General features: G+C 46.7%; 1 protein-coding gene across 2 annotated transcripts; it reads left to right on the plus strand.

The window, feature by feature from the left end:
• The first annotated feature begins 13,020 nt into the window (after window positions 1–13,020).
• On the plus strand, window positions 13,021–19,634 carry IRF2BP2 (interferon regulatory factor 2 binding protein 2). 2 transcript variants are annotated; one of them, XM_068982061.1, is made up of 2 exons: window positions 13,021–14,071; window positions 14,674–19,634. In XM_068982061.1, exons 1-2 carry the CDS (start codon window positions 13,021–13,023, stop codon window positions 15,387–15,389), a joined length of 1,767 nt encoding a protein of 588 aa, XP_068838162.1. In that variant the 3' UTR covers window positions 15,390–19,634. The 2 variants fall into 2 exon arrangements, with proteins under 2 accessions (XP_068838162.1, XP_068838163.1); XM_068982062.1 differs by having other exon boundaries at window positions 13,021–14,023.
• The last annotated feature ends 543 nt before the right edge of the window (window positions 19,635–20,177 follow it).

Consider the following 20,177-nt stretch of genomic DNA (forward strand, 5'->3'; position numbering starts at 1 on the left):
AGAAGTTGAGAGGAGACCTTATCGTCTGTTGAAGAAAAATTGTGGTATCAGCTTTGGCTACGCTATGAGGGCCACAGTTGAGGATAAAAGAGGTATACATGTCTACCTTCCCAATGCCATCTGTGTTGTGCATCTTTAAAAGGGATGTGTTGGGAGTTATGTTGTGGTCCAGTGGTTAAGACTCATGCTTCCATTGCAAGGGGCATATGTTCGATCCCTGGTTGGGAAACAGATCCCACTGCTACTATGTGGTGTTGCAAAAAAAATTAAAATATGTACTGGTTAAATTGTTGAAGACCTAATACTCTGTAAGTATTCTAGAGGAACTTACTTTTTTTTTTTTTTTTTGGCTTCCTTGGTGGTTCAGATGGTAAAGAATCTGCCTGCAATCAATCCCTGGGTTGGGAAGATTCCCCTGGAGAAGGGAATGGCAACCCACTCCAGTATTCTTGCCTGGAGAATTCCACAGACCGAAGAGCCTGGTGGGCTACAGTCCATGGGGAGTCAAATTACAAACTTCAGACAGTTTTTTTCTAAATAATTTTGAATGATCGCCTCCTAATTTATTTTTTGTAAGGGATATAGCATTCCATACAAAACGTTTTTAAAGCTCAGTAACAGGCCTGAATGGTTATTAGCGATAAGAGATAATTACCGTGGAGAATCAACATGGAGAATCACATATTGCCTCCCGCTGTTTTGGAAATCATATTGGGCAGGGAGGCACTGCTATTAAACCTCAAGGCTGTGCCTTTACCTGTAAAAGTCAGCTCCTCGTGGTGTCCTGGTCTGGAACCCAGACTGCCTGGTTTTTCTCCTTCAGTTCATTCTGTGTCACTGTGCAGCTCAAAAATGTGCTGAGGTCATGTGTGGTTAAGACAAGAATTTACCATAGTCATTTTCCCTCCTGACCTACCTATTATGAGACAGTCTACAGTGATTTGCAAACTTTGTTTTCTTTCAGAAGGCACAATGGGCCGCCATCTACTGGGCTCCTCTGAGGGTAGGGGAGTGTGAGAGCGGGAGGCGGGGAGTGGGCATGGAGTCCTGACCTCAGAGCGGGGCTGTGAGGTGGTGCCGTCCTGCAGGCACAATCCCTAGGGGCGCCTGAGGATGCAGCACTGGCTCCGGTCCAGGTACATTGGAGGCAGTCCTAGAAGTAAGAACATCCATCATGCTTAGTAAGATCTTAGGTTGTAACGGCTGCCTTGAGCCTGCAGACATTTTTCATGCAACTCACAATCCTGAAGAAGCGCTCTTTCTGCCTCTGCGGCCGTATGTTTTTCCAGCTGGACCTCCCCCAGTCTTCCGCTCTCAAGAAAGTTCTCATTCATTCAACCCAAGGGTGGCTCAATGGCTTTTCTGAGGACCACTGCAAGCATCGGCAGGAGTCCTGGCCACAGGGAAAAATCAAGCTACCTGAGCTTGGAGACAAAGCGCTCAACTCGGCAGTCTGTGTCTTCAGATGCTGTGCTTTCCTTACTCAATTTAAACTTGGAGAAAAGTAAATAAACACATTGAAATATGTGAAAAACATTCTTATTAGCATGGTTTTTTTTTTTCTTCTGTGATTGAGACTTCCTCATCAAACCCAACAGTGGGAAAATGAAAGACCAGCTTTTGTCCACCCACTTATTTACTCTGATTAGCCAGTGACCTCTGGACCCTGTTTTCCATTGTTCATCTTCTATTCACCTGGGGAACTGGAGTTGTTTTCGCTTTTCCAGATGCTGTTTTTCAGATTGGTTGATACGATGGTTGGAGTTACAACTCTGATACCCTTTGGAGTTCTGGCCAAAGGGCCAAGGTTCACTTTTTCTAACTCTAACCAAGTCCCTGGGTCTTTGCAATTCAGACTTGGTTGCTGCCCTCTTGGTTATTTTTCCATGGAGTGAATTTAGGATTCAGTTCCTCATCCTCAAAAGCCCTAACTGGAAAGAAAATCGATCCCACATTGCCTGTGGAAAACTCCTTGAAAAAACCCACAGGGAATTGAGTTGTTATGTATAAAGCTCTTACTTTTATTGACATATTTAAATTTAATTTACAATAGAAACTAAGCCCACTGCTTTACTTTAATAGTGTCCTCATTGCTTGCTGGTCAGTCTCTGACTACACTTCCCGTTGCCTCCCCACCATTCATTGCCCCTCCTCTGCGCAACTGTTTTTTTCCAAGCCATCCCCTTGTTGGCATTTGTGTAGGTTTAAATCTTTTCACATCACCTTCACACTACAAAATGTGCAAGAGCAAAAATGATGTCTCTGATAACATACAGAGGTCTTAGAACACCCCACACTAGCAGTATAAAATCCAAAATCCTGATAGCATTAGTTTGGGGAGACCAATTAAATTCAGGGATTGCTATGAAATTGTGCAATCTGAATCAGTATTTTTCAGAGCAGGCAAGAGAGAGCAATATTATGAGGAAATCACACTGATTTTCACTTTCTTTCTGGTTTGTTGGTTTCACAAAATGCTTAAATAAGAATATAATTATAATATTTCTAAATGGATTGTGCAACTGCTCTGAAGCTCGACAATACACCTCCCAACACTCACAATAATACAAGTGGCATATATCTGGTAGGTTACCCATTAAACGACTGTGACAGATCGTATTTCTGGTTAATTGTTAGTTCCTTATGACCTTAGACTTTGCCTGTGTATTTAATAACACCATCTGCTGCCTAGGGTAGCAATGCCACCTTTTAACATGAGGATTACTGTTCTTACTTCGTAAACAACCGTGCTCCATCAGAGGTGTTGAAATTCTACCATAGAATTATTTAAATTATACTACCTATGGAAAGCTCAAAAAAAGAAACTTGACTTTCTTGCTTCTGCTGCCTTTATGGGCTTCTCCTAAAATGTCATAATTTATACACCATAATAAAAGCATAAAAAAGATTTACAAGTTGTATTCTTGGTCTCCAAAATGAAGTATTTTAAAAAGAACTCTGACTCTGTTGTGCCTGTCTTCGTCTATCTTCTTCCAGGCTAGCTTCTCACTGCATTATCTCTGGGAAATTTCCCAATAAAACAGATGATTAAAAAATAATTCCCACAGAACGAAATGAGATGACATCTTTTTTTAAAAATCATCACCCAAGACCATGCGTCTCTGTTCTGGGGCATGTTAAGAATCCTGCTGGTGTTCAAGAAATATGAAAACTTCTGTTACCACATGGCCTATGATAGCGTAAATATGGACGGGGTTTTCAGTGGTCTCCTTTGTTTGGGACCCACAGATGCCCCTGGGAAATGAACTCTTGGTGGTCAGAGTGAGGGAGTGGAGGGGGTCAGAGTGTCTACGTTAACTTAACCAGGCCCATGCTGTGCAGTACACTAATTTAGTGCAATTCTCCAATTCATGAATCAGAACTGCCTAAAAATAGAGGCTCTCTGGAATGGGAACTGCCTTGCATCTAACCTGATTCTCCTGCTGGCAGGAGAAACTGTATCTTTCTGAAGCAGAAGAAAGAAACACCATAGACTCGTTCATCCATTTATTTGTACTTTAATCCATTGCTAGCCTTGATTCCAAAAGGAGCTGAGGGGAATGAAAATTATTGCTTAATTTTACTAGGGAAATGAAAAAAGGTGAAAACTTTTCCCCAGTTACTATAATTTTTCATTCCTTAACAGGGTGACACTTTTAAACAGCAGGAGTGAGCTTTAGAGAATAAAGCATTCTAGGTTTTTAACTGATGCTGGGAAAGATTGAAGGCAAGAGAAGGGGACGACAGAGGATGAGATGGTTGGATAGTATCACCGACTCAATGGACACGAGTTTGAGCAAACTCGGGGAGATATGGAAGGACAGGGAAGCCTGGAGTGCTGTAGTCCATGGGCTTGCAAAGAGTTGGACACGACTTACTGACTGAACAAATGACAAGGCTCATAGAATTGATCACTATAAGCCCAGCACTCACACAACCCACAACTTTATGCTAAAGTGTGGATACTTCACAGAGTACGAGTTTGTTGTTGTCTTTTAATACTTGGAACGGGAGAGGTTGGCCTGAACACTCATCACATGAGAATAATCAAGAGGTTGTCTGCCAACAGAAAACAATTTCAAAAGTACAGAATGTAGAATTCAGAGCCTAAACCACTTGGTAGCATCCCAAAAAGGCATGTCCTAACATGTTTTCAGTGTAAGAGAGCTTCAGCATTCCAGGCTTTTAAAAGAATGTCTCCTGTTACAGCTAAAGGGAGCTGCTTGTCCTTTTCCACACTCTGAATTCATGGAATCTGGAAGTCTGATTCTGGAACACTCATTTTCAAATAAATTGAGTCATCTTTATATGAAAACTAGAGAACTTGGCTTTTCTCGCCCCCGTTTTTGAAGAATAGTTGAAATGAAACAACCACCACATGTAAATGCTTCCCACCATCACATTTTTAAAAATTTTGCTGTTGTTGCTGCACTGGGTCCTTGTTGCTGTTCTCCGGCTTTCTCTAGTCATGGTGCACAGGCTTCTCGTGGTGGTGGCTTCTCTTGTTGCGGAGCACAGGCTCTAGGTGTGCAGGGCTCAGTAGTTGTGGTACATGGGCTTAGTCGCTCCGTGGCACATGGGATCTTCCCAGATCAGGGATCAAGCCCTTGGTCCCTGCACTGGCAGGCGAATTCCTATCCACTATACCACCAGGAAAGTCCCCACCACGATTTCTGAAATACACAGAACTGATGAAGCTTCATTAAGTTTTTTCATAATCAGAACCGAAGAAATGAAAGTTGTATAGAAAGCCACAGATGTAACATTTCACTATGGTTAACAAAAGCACAACAAATTTCAAAACATCAGAATTCCTAGAACTTACTCTCACAACATCCTTCATAAATTCAGTACATAGCCAGCAAAGAACCACACAGCTATTAAGCAGTGGGATCCTGGGTGAGAATACAAAAAAACCTCAAAACAAGTTTCCACATCCTGCTGACCTATTCAGCCAAATGCTGGTCAGTGTATGGAATTGCTGTCAGGTTTTGTTTTGTTTTGTTTTTCCTTCTCTTTTTCTTCAACTGTGGCCCTCTTGAGTAATCTGAAAGGCTTGTGGTTAGTATACTGAGTTTTGCCCACCACATATATACATATATATCAGTCTCTTGTGGAAAGAAGTATTTTCTGTAAGCTTTGAGACATTTCAGTCGGGCATATTAATGCTGATACAGATGCTTTTCCACTGGCTAACTTAAACTAAGTATAGACTGTGGTTTAGACACTCCTAGCCTGGGATCTGAGCCCAGACCAAGCAGACATATTCTCAGATGATATGACGATCTGGTAGCCATTTAACCTCACAATTTTATCCGATGGCACAAAGCCCCCAGATGGTGGGCAGGCACTTACAGTCATTTTTCTGCATTGTTTTGTGATTCCATATGAGTCAGAAGGATGTTGGGCTTGGGTTTGCCACATTCTCCTTGTTTCCATTACCCTCACCCACCATATGAAGGGTCAGAGCAGAAATGGTGTCAAGTTCAAAATTCCCTCTTCCAATCAAGAAAAACACAGACCCAGAGTGTTCCAGTGATCTGTCTCAGGTCCCAGGCCAGCTGTGTGAAGAGAACCGATGGTCCCACAGACATCTCCTGTGCAGATATGTGCTGCTGCTGCTGCTGCTAAGTCGCTTCAGTCGTGTCCGACTCTGTGCGACCCCATAGACAGAAGCCCATCAGGCTCCCCCGTCCCTGGGATTCGCCAGGCAAGAACACTGGAGTGGGTTGCCATTTCCTTCTCCAGTGTGCAGATATGTACATGTATGTAAAAAAGAACCTGCGAAAGAAATAGAAATAGGAGGCAGCCCACCAGTGGGCTAAAGAAAGAACTGCAGTTTGGGAAACCTGAATTCTAGCTGTTGTTCGACTGTATATTCCTTCGTCTCAAGGCAAGTTCCTTACTGTGCTGGTGCCTCAGTTCACCAAATCAGTAAACAGAAGCTGATGTCTTAGTCATCATTAAGGATAACGAATTGGTCTGCTAAGGCAAATATAGATAGGTAGGTAAGTAGATAGATAAATGGAAAGAAAGAATAAAAGCAGTCTGAAAAATGTTCAAAATCTAGCTATTTCTTAAATGCTAAAAGATAACAGCCCCTAGGAAGTTCATAAGTGCTAGCTCCCAGGTATGTTTCAGAACCAACTATCACTCAGGAATTTGCTTAAAGGGCTGAGGAGGCTTGCCAGCTAGCCCATCAAAATTCATTTGTATTTGCATTTTAGCTGTCTGTGACAAGCTTTTTAGTAAACATGTTATATTTAGTCACTTTTAGGAAATCTATTTCTCTCTTTCCGTCCACCCGTGGTCTTTTGCTAGGGCTCAAACCCAGGCTATCTGCTCCCATGGATTTCATTTTCTTCTTCCTGGTATGAACTTCAGTTCTGAGTGTGAATCTGAATTCTCTCCATGGTTTTGCACTCCCCTTGTCAAAGAGGTATCACCACCATGTGGGCCCAGGAATGGATGTGGTGCCAACCCAGACTGGCATTCACCCCAGTTAACAAATTACAGCCCACAGTTAGGCTTTTAAACTTTCCTTTCTTTTCTCCTTCTACAGGGAGTCAGTTCTCTGTCTCCTTTATACACAAAACTGACCAAAAAAAACAAAAAAAAGTTAAAGTTTTCAAATGCTTATTGTTAATGTTTGCATCTCTGGATATCATTGGGCTATCAACTACATATATAATTGCTTTAAATAAAATTACTTTGTGCGTGTTTGCTAAACACACTAGATCAGGGCAAGTCAGTCACCAGAACAGATTCTAGAAACCCCCATTGGTAGAGGTCAAATTTTCCTGTTGATTGGCATTCTTTTGTGAAATATATTTGCATCTTCTCAAGAGAAAGTCAATCTAGCTCATACTGGCTCCCTTCCATAAGAAATACAAGCAATAAAAATGAAACTTTATTTGATGAAATTCCATGAAACATCTGACTTCATGGTTTTTTCTCTTCAGTGCCTTGTAGCCCTGTTGTATTTACCTGTCTGCATGCAGAGTAGCCAGAATTGGTGTCCTATATGAGGAATTAAATGATTTCATGAGACTTCTCTTTTTGTTTTTAGGGAAATAGGGCATAAAGAGTTAGAGGTGCAGTATTCCAATTTGGTGAATAACCAAACCATTTCCTCGCTCAACTAAATCCTAGAAATGAATTTTGTATCCACACACCAACATCAATTTTTATCTATAGTTTATAAATTCTAAGTTTCACCAGCATAAAACGGTCTACCATTTAAGGAGTTCCATACTAGGCATGGCATGGTGGCAAACTGACTCACCTCTACCATATCTCTCTATCTGTTGTGACTGTTGACTTTTCTTTGGATCGCCTGTCCTATGAACTATACTAGAATCTTGTTTCCTATAAACACGGGTATAGATACGCAAATCTTAACATTCTTTTTGTTAACACTCACAAATGTTAACATTCTTCTTCTAGGCCTCTAAACTGTGCATACATGTTATGTTAAATGCAAGATGTATATAGTATGTTCTAGACTATGAGAGTGTGTATTAGTCGTCCAGTTGTACCTGACTCTTTGTGACCCCATGGACTGTAGCCTGCCAGGCTCCTCGGTCTGTGGAATTCTCCAGGCGAGAATACTGGAGTGGCTAGCCATCTTCCCAATCCAGGGATTGAACCCAGATCTCCTGCATTGCAGGCAGATTCTTTACCGTCTGAGTCACCCATTCTAGACTATATTGTTAGACAAAAATACTCACACCTGCATTTCAGTTCTGGCACTCATCTTTAATGTTACTGCAAGAAAATCACTTAATTTTTCACTATCTTAGGGTTTCAGCTTCTGAAAAAGGACATGAATAAAATTTAGACTCAAAATAACTTTTCTGAATGCCCATAGGAAAGCAATAATAAACATAAAGCTATCACAGAATAGCTTTCAGAATTGTAACATCTATTTTTTTCAGTCCCCTTATTCCTGAATGTGTATGTAGGAAAGTTACATTTTTAAGTAGGCAAGCTAAATGAGAGAAAGTGTATTATTTTATTATTTTCAAACATTATCTTTGAGATTGGTTTGCTCTTTTGTCAGTGTCTTCCCCCTGGTATCTTTTAAAGGATTTCAGTGAGTGTCTTAAATAGAGGTTAAACCCGCATCCAGATATTATTCCAGAAAAGTGCATTTCATCATGCTCTTTCCAAAAAGTCAATAGGAGGGTTCTGGCATCAAATGGCTGTTGAATGCCTTCCAGTTCTCCTCCAAATTTCCTTGCAGACTGAGCGAGTGTGTGACCTCAATTTCTCCTTTATCTGTATTTTTCACTTAGCTCTTTAAATTCTGACACAGTCAGTAGTTAATCTACATCAAGGCCCAAAATTTTACTGTATGTCGGGACTGTACCTATGTTTACACACAGGCTGGTGACTAACAGCTTCTGTGTGTATATGTGGATGATAGAGAGCTTCTGTGATTTCCTAGACCTTGCACAGAGAGTTTATCTCCTCCATATGCAGAAGTCTCTTTAGTATCTGAATGTTTTCTGCACACAGGGAAGGTAGGCTATAGGGAGGTCAAACAGAGGGAAAGTATTTCTAAAATAGCATATTTGCAATTTGAAAACCAGTAGGATTGTCTCATAAAATGCTATTGCTTAGAAGGAAGGTGCTCATATCTATTACAGAAGGTTCTTTTATGTCATGACTCTCCATAGTATGTGTTGATGTGTCATATAAACAAATATGCTCAAATATGTATTTATAACTTTTTCAAAGTGGAAAGCCTTGAATATCACACATGCTCTTCCAGTCTTAGGAAACTTCTGGCCAAGTACAAGGAGCCTAGGATGATAGCCACAAATATTCAGATGCCATATGGCTGCATTTTTTTTTTTTTTACCTTCAAATATGCCAGGGTCAGAGTTTAAGAAGCTTTAGTATGGTTGAAACATCATGCTATTAATAGAAGCTGCCCTCTAAAGAATGAAGGCTGTGATTCCATGCGTGGATACAGGCTGACATGAAGGAACTCAGCAGTCCCTAGAAATACCACCTCCTGGACAGCACCCACCCATTCCTGGGGACAGGGGGTCATCGCTCTCCCACAGCTGTGTGTCCTCCAGGCAGAGTTCCATCAGGGTCGTCTGGGGAGAATCATTTCTTTACAATGCCCTGTCACCTGCCAGTACAGGGCTGTGGTGTGTTATCAAGAGCATCTCAACTGGAGTGAGCTCCAGGGTTCAGATTCAGATTTTAGATGTTTAATGCTCATGCAGGGGAAATCTGTGCAGGGGCTGGATTTGTTCTACCCAACTGAGCTACTGCTTAGAACTGCTCTGTTTGGTTTACCTTTCAATCACTTCCCTTATGCCAGTTTTGGAGAGTAGCATACTGAATGGCTATCCTTTTGCTTCTAAACTGCAATTTTCTTTTTTTTTTTTAAATGTTAGAAATTAGAGCTGGAAGACTGTTGCTCCGTCTTGTCTCAGCAGGACTGTTCCCCATAGAATATTCCTTAAGTTTTTAATACAAATTGCAGCATTGCAGCATTCTGCTAAAAAGCCAGCTTCAACCCACTGCCCCACCAACACTTCACCTGGCATCAGCCTGTCTGGCCACATAGGAACAGCCAACCTGGTAACCTTGACTTGGAGTGGCAGAGATGATCAGAGTTCTCTTTTGAGAAGATCTGGAGCCTTTTAAGCAAGAGGGCAGCGTCTACGTGACTAAAACATACCAACTTCCTCTTTCATAAGTCATCACATGATGAACTGCAATTACAATTCCTGCCTTGTCTCTGCGAATTGCAGACGCATTGCCTCACCCTAGAAACCCTGCTCCTGTGTGTGGAGGAGGCGGCTCTAACTGCTGCAGCAGCCGCTTTGGAAGGGTTCCAACTCCAGTCTGTGCCGGGAGGGCGGGCGGTGGGTGGAAGACGAAAACAAAGCTCTGTTTACTTAGCATACATCGATAAAGCTGCTTCGGAGAGACATGAAAGGCCAGGCAGCATGAAAGACTTTAGATACAATATAAGGAATTGCTGCTCTGGACCCATGGCCAGCCTTAACCCCCTTGATTCCGGATCCTTTTATGGCAAGAGAAACCAGAACTAAAACAAACCTTTCCATCTTCCAGTGGGCATTTCGTTAGGGAAGTTACAACAACTTGAAGTTTCAACACTAAACTGGTAGTGTAAAATAAAAAGGAAATGCTCTTCATTTGGAGAAGAAAAGCTCTGTTCCATAAAAACCCTGACTTAGCACCCCTCAAGGCAGAATTTGGAGCTCAGTGTTTCTATTTTGGGATAGAGCGACAAGCTGTCCCACGAGGATATTACAGTGCCTGCCTGCTTGCAGGTAAATGAGTAAAATTAGGCCGTGGCTGTAACCCCGAGTTGTTTTCTTTTAATATTTCCACCCCAGCCTACTGAGGCCACTTCTTGGGGGTATTGAGATGGCTCATCTCTCTACAGCACAGAGCCTGGGTCTTATTCCCTTTGGTTAGTGCCCTAGTGGCTTAAGTTACACGCTAGGAGAGGCTCTGGGTCTCCTAGGAGAGTGACAGGTCCTGAAAACGGTGCATGATAGCAGGGACCAGGTGTGGCCAAATCCACCAGTTGCTGGGGATCGGGGTCCTATCCTCCCAGCTAGAAAAGGGTGAGGCAGGATTGTAATTGCAGGGCAAGATCCGGGAGCAGATGGGGAGACCTTTATGGAGAGGCGCACCTTCTCTGGAAATCCCCACAAGACATTCAGGCTTTGCCTGCAAAAACATTTAGCTCTGGCATTACATTTTCTGTGCCATTTTCGAACAGGTTTTCTCATGTGCTTTAAGCAGCTCCCTCCACTGTTTCTCTAAGGGTGTTTTTCCTCTTCCCTGTGGTTAATTCTTTGAGGCAACCTGGCATTTTCAATAGCAACAACTAGAGAGAAACGTCAGCAGGATTTTTTTCTCTCTCCACCTACCAATCCAGTTGTAGGGAAGATAATATAATTAGTACCCTGTTCTTCCCACACTTAACCAGCTCATTCCAGTCTCAGGGAGAGAGGTGGGCCTGTTTTCCAACAAAGGAAGCTCGGGAGGCCGCCCTTCCAGAGCTGAAGTGTAAAGGTCCCAACTGAGAGTGACTAAGCCCGCGTCTATTAGTCAGAAAGACTAACGACCAGCCAAAAGTGATTTACCATAACACACGCCAGCTCCTCCTCCCGATAAAAGTGTGAAACTCAAGTGCTCAATTCAGTCTGGGCACAGCCTGTGGCTGCCAACGGTGGCAGAACGCGGCGAGACTGGCTGGCTCTGCACCCACATGTCGCCTTCGCGCCAGGCGGGTTTGCACCCACCTAAGCCCATCCTGGGCGGTGTGGTGGGCTCGAGGTCGGCCCTGCCCACCCAGCGGGGCCGGGAATGGCCGAGATCTGCCGGGTCCGCGCGACCCGCGGGCCAGCCTGCCGCTCACCCCCAAGCGCGCGCGGACCCCACCGCTGCTCGCGCCCGTGCCCCGCTCCACCTGGAGTCCAAGTTTGGCCCCGTGGACGGGGCCTGGAGGCCTAGAGTCGCCGGCGGGGGGTGGGGGGTGGGGCGGAGCCTGCGCGGTGACGCGGCCTCTTTGGCCGCTGACCCCGGATCCCTGGAATGTGCATTCGTTCAATGGAGCCGCCAGTGCCAGCGGCGCCGAGTCACGTCTGCGCGGAGCGTGCGCACTCGGCGGCGGCGGCGCACGCGGCCCGCGGCCCCGCGCCCACGTCACGCGGCTGCCGCGCGAACCTGCGCCAGGCGGCCGGGACCCCCGCGCTGTAGCTAGGGCCGGCCGGGAGGGAGCGCGGGGTGCACCGCGCGGTGCTGCCGCTCCCTCCCGGAAGGGCTCCGAGAAGCGGCGGGTGGACTCGATCCTAGGCCTGAGAGCACGCCCTCTTTTAGTAAAACTTCAGGGGACCGGCGGCGCCTGTGTCCTCCCCAAGACCCATGCGAGTGTAAAAGCGCTTGCCGAAGAGTTCAAATAAAGCTCATTAAAAGATGTTTAAAAACGGACAGAACCAAGTTACAAAGTGGCCTTGCTTTTCAAAACACGAGTTTTACACGGTTTGCTCTAAACGGATCTGGAGGGGAGGGAACTCGGCTCGAGTGGTCGAGGCAGCGGAGCGGGTGCAGGGAAACAAGCCGCGCCAGCCACGCGTTCACGTCGGGGACACAGGCCGCGGCGCGGACGGGAGGGCGGGCACAGAGGAGCCGGCTCTCCCGGCAGCGCCCGTTCTGCGGCGGGGGGAGGGGGAGGGCGAGGGCGCGGGGGAGGGCGGGCGCGCGCGCGAGGGGAGGGGGCCCGCGCAGGCGCCTTGCGAGGCTGTCGAAGAATCAAGTCTGTAGAAGTGGAGCGGCCGCGGCGGCAGCAGCACCAGCGACGGCGGCGGCGGAGCTGAGGCGGGCTGGGCGCTTGACGCGGGCGCTGGAGAGCGGCGACGCCAGGAGCTGTGAGAGAGCAGCGGAGCGACCCGGGGTCCGCGCCGCGTCCGAGCTCCGCGCCGCCCGGCCGCCGCCGCCGCCGCCGCCCCGGCGCGGCATGCCCCGCCGCTCGGGCTGAGCCTGCCCCGGCGGCCGCCCCCCGCCCCCCGCCCCCCCAACCTCCCCGCCCCCCGCCCCGCACTCCGCGCCAGCTGCCGCCGCGACCTGCTGCGCTCCCCCGCGTCCGCGCGGCCCGTCTTCGCCCCGGTCTGGAGGCCAGCCGCGGCTCCAGCCGAGCCCCCGCCGCCGCCGCCGCGCCCGCCGCGCCGCGCCGCCCCGCCGCCCGCCCGAGCCCGCGCCGGCCGGGGGGACGTGCTGCCGCGGCTGCAGCCCCTCGCCCCGCGCCCGCCGCCCCTCGTGCATCGGGGGCGCTGCGCGGGCGCCGAGCCTTCGCGGGCTTTGCCGCCGCCGCCGCCGCCTCTGCGGCCGCCGCCGCCGCTGGTGGGGGAGACGCGGGGTTGGGGGGGGAGGAGGGCGCGCGTGGTGCCGGCGGGTAGCGGCGGCGCCCCCTCCTCCTCCGCCGCCTCCTCCTCCTCCGGCGCCGCGGGCTCCTCGGACATGGCCGCGGCTGTGGCGGTGGCCGCCGCGTCTCGGCGGCAGTCGTGCTACCTGTGTGACCTGCCCCGCATGCCCTGGGCCATGATCTGGGACTTCACCGAGCCCGTGTGCCGCGGCTGCGTCAACTACGAGGGCGCCGACCGCGTCGAGTTCGTCATCGAGACGGCGCGGCAGCTCAAGCGGGCGCACGGCTGCTTCCCGGAGGGCCGCTCCCCGCCCGGCGCCGCGGCCCCGGCCGCCGCTAAGCCGCCGCCGCTCTCGGCCAAGGACCTTCTCCTGCAGCAGCAGCAGCAGCTCGGCCACGGCGGCCCTGAGGCCGCCCCGCGCGCTCCTCAGGCCTTGGAGCGCTACCCTCTGGCGGCCGCCGCAGCCGAGCGGCCCCCGCGCCTGGGCTCCGACTTCGGCGGCAGCCGCCCGGCCGCCGCCCTGGCCCAGCCGCCGACGCCGCAGCCGCCGCCTGTGAACGGCATCCTGGTGCCCAACGGTTTCTCCAAGCTGGAGGAGCCGCCGGAGCTGAACCGCCAGAGCCCGAACCCGCGGCGCGGCCACGCCGTGCCGCCCACCCTGGTGCCGCTCATGAACGGCTCGGCCACACCGCTGCCCGCCGCGCTTGGCCTGGGCGGCCGTGCCGCCGCCTCGCTGGCCGCCGTGTCCGGGGCCGCGGCCGCCGGCCTGGGCTCGGCGCAGCCCGCCGAGATGGGCGCCCACAAGCGGCCGGCGTCCGTGTCGAGCAGCGCGGCCGCGGAGCACGAGCAGCGCGAGGCGGCGGCCAAGGAGAAGCAGCCGCCGGCGGCCTCGCACCGCGGCCCGGCCGACAGCTTGTCCACCGCGGCCGGGGCGGCCGAGCTGGGCAGCGAGGGCGCAGGCAAAGGCCGCGGGCCGGGCGAGCAGGACTGGGTCAACCGGCCCAAGACCGTGCGAGACACGCTGCTGGCGCTGCACCAGCACGGCCACTCGGCGCCCTTCGAGAGCAAGTTTAAGAAGGAGCCGGCCCTGACTGCAGGCAGGTTGTTGGGTTTCGAGGCCAACGGGGCCAACGGGTCTAAAGCAGGTAGGGGCGGCTGTGGAGTAAGGGGGTTTAGGGGCGAAGCGGGGCCTGAGAGCCGAGGAGGGGGTGCTCTTCCTATTGGCCGTTTTCCCCCGGCCCAGAAATAGCAAACATCCAACTTCCTGATCTGCTCGAGGCGGAACCAGTGCTTAGTGGCAACGTGTTCCTCTGCTGAAGCAGCATAACAGAGATGAGTCAGATGGACCGATAGGCAGCGACACAGGGCTTTCCTTTCCCAGCACATTCCTGGATGCGAGCATGAGGGCACCAATCACCTTTTAACCTGAGGGTGGGGAGGGGGGGACTGGGGGGCGTTAACTCTCATGTGCACAGGGCAGCCTGGGTACTTGCAGGCCTGTGGAAGAACAGGCAGTGCTTTCCGTGCCTTTTTTTTTTTTTTTTTTTTAACTGCTAGACTGCCTCAGAGCCTTCTCAGTCTAAATGGTTTAAGTTGCACGTGCTCTTGAAACTTGGTTTTTCTGTACCAACTTTGGAGAATAGAAATTCTTCAGAGGGTTGTGTTGTGTGTTAGTGAAAGAAAGATCGTTTTTAGTGCATGTTCATTTATTCCTTTTTTTCCCCCTTTTCTATCTTTGTTCTTCCAGTTGCAAGAACAGCAAGGAAAAGGAAGCCTTCTCCTGAGCCAGAAGGTGAAGTTGGGCCCCCTAAGATCAATGGAGAGGCCCAGCCGTGGCTGTCTACATCCACAGAAGGGCTCAAGATCCCCATTACTCCTACATCCTCTTTTGTGTCGCCACCACCACCCACTGCCTCACCTCATTCCAACCGGACCACACCGCCTGAAGCGGCCCAGAACGGCCAGTCCCCCATGGCAGCCCTGATCTTAGTAGCAGACAATGCAGGGGGCAGTCATGCCTCGAAAGATGCCAACCAGGTGCACTCCACCACCAGACGGAACAGCAGCAGTCCACCCTCTCCGTCCTCTATGAACCAAAGAAGGCTGGGCCCCCGAGAGGTGGGGGGCCAAGGGGCAGGCGGCGCCGGAGGACTGGAGCCAGTGCACCCCGCCAGCCTCCCGGACTCCTCTCTGGCCGCCAGCGCCCCACTGTGCTGCACCCTCTGCCATGAGCGGCTGGAGGACACCCACTTTGTGCAGTGCCCTTCTGTTCCTTCGCACAAGTTCTGCTTCCCCTGCTCCAGACAAAGCATCAAACAGCAGGGAGCTAGTGGAGAGGTCTATTGTCCCAGTGGGGAAAAATGCCCTCTTGTGGGCTCCAATGTCCCCTGGGCCTTCATGCAAGGGGAGATTGCAACCATCCTTGCTGGAGATGTGAAAGTGAAAAAAGAGAGAGACTCGTGACTTTCCGGTTTCAGAAAAACCCAATGATTAATCTTAACTAAAACTGCTTGAATTGTATATATATCTCCACATATATATATATCCAAGACAAGGGAAATGTAGACTTCATAAACATGGCTGTATAATTTTGATTTTTTTGAATACATGTGTTTCTATTTTTTTTTTTTGACGACAAAAGGTATGTACTTATAAAAGCATTTTCTTCTTTTGTTAACGTTATTAGCATATCTTTGTGCTTTATTATCCTGGTGACAGTTACCGTTCAATGTAGGCTGTGACTTGCGCTGCTTTTTTAGAGCACTTGGCAAAGCAGAAACGCTTCTAGCTGTATTTGTATGCACTTATTTTAAAAAGAAAAAAAAAAGCCAAATACATTTTCTGACATTGTAAGATTGCCTTACTGTCTGTTGTTATTTCCTGCTGGCCCCTTTCTCAGGCTGGAGGCCAATTGGTGGAGAAGGAAAGGAAATGAGGAAAGGGGCAGTGTTGTGAAGTGGGCATGCCACTGAGAAATGTCACCAAGTTCCCCCCAAACATTGCCCTTTTAGAGTAACAGGAAATCGATTGTGAATCTTTCTCGATTTTGTTCTTAAAGTTCAGTTGTTAGGTTATTGATGACTGCCTGAGAGTTGCTGCTGAGAGATTTTCAGGACTGTGTGGGGGGTTTTTTTTGGTGGGGGGGGGGTGATTTTTTTTTTTTAAGGCAGAGTTGACCACTGTTCACTGCCCATGTGATCAGTTGTAAGATGACAATGCTGCATGCTAGTTGGTTACATAATACACAATCCAGTGACTCAAGACAGTGATAACGGTTGTCGGTGGGGACAAGATGGCACTGCCATCTTTGCATGGAGCCTGCCTCTGCAGCGCCACTTTGAAACCCCCTGGAGCTCTGTCTGTCGTTGCTGTGGTCGTTTCCTTTGAAAAGAATTGAAAAGAAGTTACAGTCCAGGTGAACTGGAGATTGTGGGATTGGTTTCATTTCCGTTTTGTGTTTTGTCGTTTTATCATTTACCTGTAGCGCTATTGCTGTCGATGTGATCACCTGCACCCTGTTCCTAGTGAGTGCTAAATACAGTATGGTACAATGACAGTATCAGCGTAGGGTGCTGCCAGGACTGCCCGTGGGCATATCGGTGACAGCCCAGATGGGGGTGGAGGAAACCTGTAATTTCTTTCTCACATGTGTTTGAAATACCAAGTGAATAATACTGTTCTTCTGGACAAAAAATGATAAACTAGCGAAAATTAAAGAGTTTTACATGATAGACAGGCCCCACCTCTCAAACTATTTTTAGAAGCCTTTTGTAAACTAATTTCTTTTGATCACTATTTTGCATCAGTAAAATGATTTTTTTAAACCAATAAATCATCAGTTATTAGAAATAGTTGTCTCACAGTGATACTGGTTTTTCTTTTGTGCTGTTATGATTTAACATTGACAGGAACACTACTTTAAATCCTTTTCTGTTCAGGCGTTTGTAACTTGGCCCTATCATTAGGCTGAATCATGGCTTCGAGGTCTACAACTTCTGTGTATGGTTCACAACCCAGCTTTTAATTTGAAAATACAGATTGTTACCCACTTTGGATTAACTTTTTCAGTTGTGTTTTTGTCTTTCTTTTTTAAATTGCTCAAATATTTTTTAATGGTCGAGTTATTTACACTTGAAAATCAGATACTGCACCAAATACAGTATTTTTTTCATGGTGTTTTTAATAAGTGCACCTATTATTAATGCTGTGCAAATTCATGTTACCGGTCATCGTTATATTACAAACAGACTTGCGTGATTAACCAGTTTGTTGTTACACTTTTTTAAAAAAATTGGAATATCTATGACTCAGATCTGACTGGTTTCTCTTATGTAAATGCACACAGGCAGAAACACAGTCGCTTTTACATGCCCATAAAGACATTTGTAAAGAATTCAATTTATTATGGTCTGTTGTATAAATGTGTATCTAGGCACTTTACTATAAACTGGAGTTTGACCTCATAGACATTACAAGTTGATCAGTCATTTGACCTAATTTGTGGTAGCTATCTGTATGTTTTGCGATCTTTATACAGATAAGCTTTCCAAAAGATTAATAAAGAACCATCCTGGTGTTTTGAATAAGTCTCTCCAGCTGTGGAAAAGACAACCTATGGTTTCTCTGTGCTGGTGTTCAAGAGGGAGAATTTAAACAGCTTTAAAGGGCTGCATGTTGAGTTTACTCCTATTAAAAAATAAGAGTCTGACTGGCCCTTGGGTGGCCTTATAGAAGGCTTGCAGCTGGGAAAGTGTTGGTCTGGGTTATTTCTCTGGCATTCTCTGAAGTTAAAAAGTTAGCACTGGGACATGGGTTTGATTCTTTGTTGTACTGATGACAGTGCAGAGATTCTCCACAGCTGGATAAAGATGTCAGAAAGCTACTTACTGTACGTGGGCAGTATCAGATTTCAAATCCTAATATTTCAGCTGTGCTTTTAATACTCAAAATATTAGGGGATGGGGTGTTGAAGCTTTCCCCTTTTTTGCTTTAACAATTTATAGAATTTAACAGATGTACTGTCTTTCATGTGGCCTCACATTAAAAGTTATAAGAACGTACACATGGTTTACAACTTTATTACTAGATACCTTTCCTTGGCCACCAAGTATTTTAAAAGTGTGCCACCTTTTAACCTTTACTTTTTTTTTAAGTTGAAGGTGATACTTTTTCTATATATGATGAAACTCATGTCAACTAAAGTGAGTGTAATCTCAGATATCAACATTATTTTAAAATCACGCTATGGAAATATCACCTGCATTCTGTCATTTGTCAGATTTACAGTACTTTTTTTTTTCTTTAACTTTTAGCATTAAATAAAAATAAAATTGGGAGCACTGAACATTTTCTGAGGCCTTTTTTAATTGTTTAAAGTAAGCTTAGAGTGGCTCTTGTTTTAATCACCAGTGGCAATGTGACCAGAGGATGTGTGGGTTTGGGGTTGGGGTTTGACTGAACCAGCAGGAGAAAGGGAGGAGATAAAAGACATGGAACAAAAAGGCAACTGATGGAAGGCGGAAGAAAGCGCTAGGGACTGGGGAAAGGGCAACTGGATAGGGGAAGCAGATAAAGAGAAGAGCGGAACAAAGTACAGCCAGGAAAGCACGTGTTTACTTTTCAGCTTGCAGTTCAGCCAGCCATCCTGCAATAGTAGATTGGAAAGAGAAGATAGTGACGACATTGAAAAGATTGTCAAGACATGGAGTTGCTCGCTGGGAAGCAGTGGAAGAAAACAGCGATGTTGGGCCAGAGAAAATTCACTGCAGACGAAAGAAAAAAGCCTACCTTTCGGAAAGCTTTAGAATAAAGTCACGAGCCAAAGCCATGTGAGCTTTATTGATGCTCTGAAACCTAAATTTATAAATGGAGATAAAAGGTGCAAAGCACCGAGATAAAGATATTTTTAACAAACTCCTGTCTACTATCACATAGTAAGAAATTTCCTAGATGTTTGCAGCTTTTACTCTTCTTATTGATTAATGGCTTGGCAGACTTCTATACAAAAGGAACTTGTGAAACTTAATACAGTGTTTAAGATCAGGTACACGTAGACTTACTATATGTTTTAAATTAAACAGCAACAGTTAATGCATAGTTAGAGGTGGCCCAGTAACTTCGGGAGTCCATGACTGTATATGCATTTTAATGAATTTTTAATTAGCCTATTTAAGGGCATTTTTAAGAAACAGTATCCTTAATAAGTTATTTCTAGATTATAATACACAATGTGATGTTCCATTTAATAAGCTTAAAAGAACTGCTAAACTATTAAGTCTTCTTAAAGGTGCTAAATTTTATTTTCAGTGAAACTGAAAATAGTGCAGCTTGCAGAAGTCATTTTTATGATCTGAAAAGCGCCTCCCAAAGTAAACTGTGATGATTGCATTGTTTCCAGTTTTTTTAAAAAAACACCAATCTGACCCCTTGATGTGGCAGATATCTTTGTTTATTCCCCAAAGCTGGGAAAAAATTGAAGGGAAAACATGGAGCTCCTTTTAATTCCTAGACTTTTTAAGTCCCCTCATTACTCAAAGTTGTTTTACATATGATTTATAGATGGTTTTATTTGGTTAGTGAAGAGTAGAATGTTTCTCTTCCTGATTCCAAAGTGTATACGTGGAATCATTCAGAAAAATGTTCAGTCGTGTGTAGCCACTGGAAGTACTGAGTCACCCTTATTTGCTTGCCTTTTCTTCCTAGGGAACAGTGAGAGGACACGCCTTTCCTCTGTCACAGACCAAGGGCAGAGGCACCAATGAATGGAATACAGATTTACCTACTTCATCATCTGGGGTTCTAGAAATGGGGGTGGGGGGGTGGTGAGGTGGGAGTGGGGATGTTGTTTAACTCCTTCAGTGCCACTGCTTAGGCCTCTGACAGCAATAGTATTGATTACAATACAACTGGTTACAATTCAATAAAAATTATGGGTGTAACTTCTCAGATTGTCAACTGTCTAGATCTTTTGCTGCAGTTTCTGTTAATAGCCTGCATTTTCCTCAAATGTTAGGAACCCCACACAGGCATTTAAAAGGGACAAAAATACACAAAAAATCAATTGGTAAATTACTTACGGAGTTGGAAGATAGACAATGACTGGATTTATGGATTATATGTGGCTTTCTCTTACTAATCCTCAGATAAGACCATAATTAGGGATAGCCACACTATCCCAGTTTACCATTAACAGAATCATTTATACTCAATGGTGAAGTTTAATTCATCAGTGTTACTTGTTCCTTCCCAATG

This window comes from Capricornis sumatraensis, chromosome 10, assembly GCF_032405125.1.
Source record: "Capricornis sumatraensis isolate serow.1 chromosome 10, serow.2, whole genome shotgun sequence".
Lineage (NCBI taxonomy): Eukaryota > Metazoa > Chordata > Mammalia > Artiodactyla > Bovidae > Capricornis > Capricornis sumatraensis.